Source organism: Orycteropus afer, unplaced genomic scaffold, assembly GCF_000298275.1.
Source record: "Orycteropus afer afer isolate SDZICR_OR568_19922 unplaced genomic scaffold, OryAfe1.0 scaffold00121, whole genome shotgun sequence".
NCBI classification, from domain to species: domain Eukaryota; kingdom Metazoa; phylum Chordata; class Mammalia; order Tubulidentata; family Orycteropodidae; genus Orycteropus; species Orycteropus afer.
Window position 1 is genome coordinate 2,324,869 of NW_006921708.1, and position 4,728 is coordinate 2,329,596.

Consider the following 4,728-nt stretch of genomic DNA (forward strand, 5'->3'; position numbering starts at 1 on the left):
GGCAATCCTACTTCCGTAGTGATACTGCCTCGGAAACCCAAGGAGGGGTCGCTATGAGTCGGGGGTGACTCGACAGCAAATAACAACAACAACAATAAAGTTAACAGGAGCTCTGATGGCATAGTGCTTAAAGCATTTGACTGCTAACTAGAAGCCTGGCAGTTCAAACCCACCAGCCACTCCTCAGAAGAAAGGTTGGGCAATCTACTTCCATAGTGATACCACCTCACAAACACAAGGAGGGGTCACTATGAGTCAGATCCAACTCGACAGCAGTGAGTTTGGTGTTTTTTGGTTTATAAAGTTAACAATAACACCAGTGATATATCTGCTTATCAACCATACAAGATGAAAAGGGCAGAATATGTCCATGGGTAAAGCTCAAAAGCCAGTTGGGGGTTCATAGAATCCAAGAGAAAGATTGTCAAAATGACAGGGAAATTCTAGACTTTTCAATACTGGCTTTTCCTCCTGTATCAACTCAGAAGCCAGCTTAAAGCAGCAGTTCATGCTTCCAGCTTGGGAACCTGGTCTCTGGTTCTGGAGTAAAAGGAGCATACCTTATTCACACACTATTTTGTTTGTCTGTTCAAACCTACTGAGTGGCTACCTAAAATATAGACTCAAAGAGCTCATCTCTGTTTTATCTCTTTCAAAGATCCCTCAGAGCGGAGGAGTGGTGGGCATGACTTGAAAGAGATCACAATAGGAGGACCTGGATAGAGTGGGAGAAAAATAGAGTGGGAGCAAAATGAGAAGACTGTAGCCACCTAGGGCAAAAGAGAGAAATTGAGACTACAGTGAAAGGCTTAGGGACAATGTCTGGGAGAGTTTTTTGGGAAATTGGAGAATTCACAGTCAAATGAATTTGAAGAGAGTTATGGATACCAAGTGCAAGAAGCATGTCCAGAAAAGACCTGAGGAAATTCCAAGCTTCTCTATCAGCCTGAGGGAGCTCTGGTAGCATAGTGCCTGAGGCACTTGACTGCTAACCAGAAGGTTGATGGTTCAAACCCACCAGCCACTCCTTGGAAGAAAGATGAGGCAATCTACTTCCATTGTGATACTGCCTCGGAAACCCAAGGAGGGGTCGCTATGAGTCGGGTCCAACTCGATGGCACAAAGCAACAACAAGAATGTCAGCCTGATATCTAGGCCCACAGCAGGCCTGGCTGAATGTTGAAAGAAGTTCCCAGCACAGAGTCAGTCTGAAAGCCTGGTAAGAGCTGACTTTTCATTTGTTTGTCTGCCCACCTATTGCTGTTTTTCCTCCTACTTTTCTTTTTAACTTCTGAAATTCAAGAAAATGTCTATCACACCACTAGCTCAACGCCAACTAAAAGAACTTAAGTAATCTCAAAATACCTTGGAAAAATCATTAAACCATTTGACTATTATAGCATTAAACATTACCTCGCCCTATCCTCACCACAACCTCCCTGGCTCACCCAACAGTATCATGTATAATCCTGGGCCTCCTGCGGAGGTTCTCTTATTTATCTTCCTTGCTAATGCTTGAACATCATGCTCTGGGTAGAGCATGCAGCTTAGAATCTGCAGTATGCTTGGAAAACGAGGACCACAACACAGTCTCTAGGTGGTGCATGACTGTTTTTCTAGGTCATTTCAATGGTGTGAGTAAGGGAGGCAGCTCTTACAAGTTGGAAGTACAGTGGCTATGGATCATGGAGAAGAAACCAAAGGCAAAGCCAGACCCAAGGGCAGACTAGGCCAAGAATCTGAGCCAATGGATATGGCTGAGAGAATAGATTCAGCCTCTTCTCAAGGGAACAGTAAAGGCACTGAGACCAAGATCCACTGATGTAGTAAAAGAACAGGGAAGGATGTAAAAAGCAAAGCTATATATGCATTAGAAGGAAATATAGGTAAATTATTCTGTAAACTTGTAGTGGTTAAGATTTTTCTAATTATGACTTAGTCCAGAAGTCATAAAAAAGATAACAGATTAGACTAAATTAAAAAAAAAAAAAAAAAACTTCAATAAAGCAAAAATACCACACACTAAATCAAAAGATGAAAGGCCAACTGCAGCTCCTATAAGAGATTAAGACATAAACAATACGATATTCTTCCTAGTATTTAGGAAAAACAACAGCCTAGTGGAAAATTCACAATTTTTAAATTTATAGAAACTGACCCTGTGGCATGCAGATGCTAGACTTCACTCAGTAATAGAAATGCAGCTTAAAATGAATTGAAAGTACTTTTTATTTGTTATCTACCAGGCTGATACAAATCCAAAAGTATGAAAATCTTTAGATAAGATAGAGAGGAAATTGATATTATCAGATATAAAAGGGAACTTGGCAGCACTCAAATGCACAATTATATAACATAACCACCCCCCTTCTAGAAGTTTATTCTACAGAAAATCACGTGAGAAATGATGTGTGTGTAAGATCATTCACTGTACCACTTCATAACACAAGACTGAAAACAATTCAAATCTTTCATCAGTATGGACAACTTAGATTATGATATATCAATATAATGGAATCCTCTATACTGAAAAAAAAAAGCAAATGTTTTTTACATAGCATTAAGGAAAGATCTGTACTTTTCGGGTAGACTCCATTTGTGCAAAATAAGAATTTTAAGAAGTTCTAGGAGAAGAAACTAAATGTAGTGTTTACAGATAGTGAAGGGTCTGAGTACAGGTGACAGGGGTACACTGTTTTATGCTTTATCGTGTGGCAATGATATTACCTATTTGAAATCTAAAAAGAAAAAAAAAATTCTACTTTTCTGGTGAAGAAATTGAGGCACAAAGAGACTCAGTAAGTCTCCCAATACACATGCTTAGTAGTAAGTGGCAAAGCAGTGACTCAAAACTGAGAAAGGCCTCTCCAGTTGGTGCTCAAGGGCAGTTTTTAACTTCTTGTGGGCATTGTTAAGGAGCTCTGGTGATGTAGTGTCTAAGGCATTTGACTCCTAACCAGAAGGTTGGCAGTTCAAACTCCACCAGCTGCTCCAGGGAAGGAAGCTGGGGTGATCTATTTCCATAAAGATTCAAAGCCTCAGAAACCCAGTGGGCATTGCTGTTAGTTGGAATTGACTCAATGGCAGTGATTTTTTTTTTTTTTTAAGTGGGCATTGTTAACTAATTTACACATCGGTTTTCTATTTTGTATCTAGTGCAGCGGGTGACATTGACTTTCCCTGCTAACTATGTGCCTTGCAATCCTGGAATCCTACCATCATGGCCAGGGTTCTGCTGAGGGTCCTGGGACTGCATGGGAGCACAACACAACCCAAGAATATGCTGAGCTCAGAGATACTGTTATGCAAGCTCTAGCTCTGTGAGTCTGGAGGAGTTAATACCACAACAGTCATAGGAAAAGGCAGCATGCCAAAGTTAGGGAACCCAGGACAAAGAATCACACTTCCTGTCTATGAGCTCACACTAAGGGCTAAGGAGCCAGGGAAGTGCCCAGAGGACAAAGTGCTGGAGCATGGCCAGCCTCAGAAAGGCTGCGACTCACCATCTGTGGTCAGGGTACCTCAGTGGAGGTAGGATTGGGGGTGAGGGGAGGAGGGATGGGGTGTGTGTGGAGAATGAGGCCTCTGACCAGGAGGTGTGTCTCCAGGCCAGGTCAAGGATACTGCCTGGCCCTTTCCTGATGGTGTCCCTCCCTGTTGCAACCCTCCTGCCACCTCTTCCCTGCCTGGACCCTACCCCCACCTCACCTCCTGGACCACTGCCCTCACCTACCTGTGCCTCCAGCTCCATCCTGCTACAGCTGCAGCTCTTGGCAAGGCACAGAGCACCCACCACAAGCCAGGCAGGTGTAAGGTGCCCACCTGCAGTACTTGTCTGCCTGATGAGCTTGAAGCTGTGTTGACTCAGAATTGAGAGTAGGATCCTAAACAACAAGTTATCTGCAGGATACTATGTGGCAGCGACTAAGGCATCTCACAACAATGTAAAAGGGATCCACAATGCCATGGAAAGTTAATCCAGGAGGCAACTGAGGCCACTCCTCCAGGATGATATAGTTAAAAGTACAAAAACTGAGATGTGACTCAGGACCACAGTTCTTCAAAGTATTACTACTGCTCTGGGTTCCTTACTCCCTGGCTCATCTACTGTAGCAATCGGTAGTTCTCCTGGGTTAACTGATCAGAATCTCCTGGAGCCTCATTAAAAAGACTCTATGTTCTGGAGTCCCTCCCCCCCCCCCCTTTTCTGATTCAGCAGGTCTAGGTGGGGCTGATAATTTGCATTTCTAACAACTTCCAGGTGAGGCTGATAATTCTGGTCCATATTGGAAACTGCTACGTAAATGAATAATAAGAAGTACCACAATTAATGGTAAAAATTTATATTAATATCCTATCAGGCCTTAAACAGGAGTGGGAAAAAAGAAAAGACAATCAAAACACTAGAACAACTGCCACCATGGATACACCCTAAGAGATAGGTTGTTCTTATACTCTACAATCTTCTCAGCCTCCTAACATACAGGAGAGTAAAACATTTGTTATTCCATTTTATGAAAGGGAAGACAGAACCCACAAAAGTGGGGCAAATTTCTTGAAGTCACTTAGTTGTACTTAGAGAATAGGACTGTGTAACCTCAAAAAAAGTACTTTTCTTTTCCTTATATTTCAGAATTACTATTTGTTGGAACTTTTCCCTCATTTTTTTTTTCTCTGTAAAACGATATACGTAAGGATTCTTTCACTCAGAAACTTCTGCAAATCTAG

The 4,728-nt window shown here is 42.2% G+C and overlaps 1 protein-coding gene across 1 annotated transcript in view; it reads right to left on the bottom strand.

Moving 5' to 3' along the window:
* The window catches only part of LOC122150324 (coiled-coil domain-containing protein 201-like), a 34,980-nt gene extending 31,229 nt beyond the window's left edge, over positions 1 to 3,751 (bottom strand). Inside the window, exon 1 of the mRNA XM_042781440.1 lies at positions 3,734 to 3,751. Within this exon, the coding sequence (XP_042637374.1) occupies positions 3,734 to 3,751 (18 nt within the window). The remainder of the gene's footprint in view (positions 1 to 3,733) is intronic.
* Positions 3,752 to 4,728: the final 977 nt, after the last annotated feature.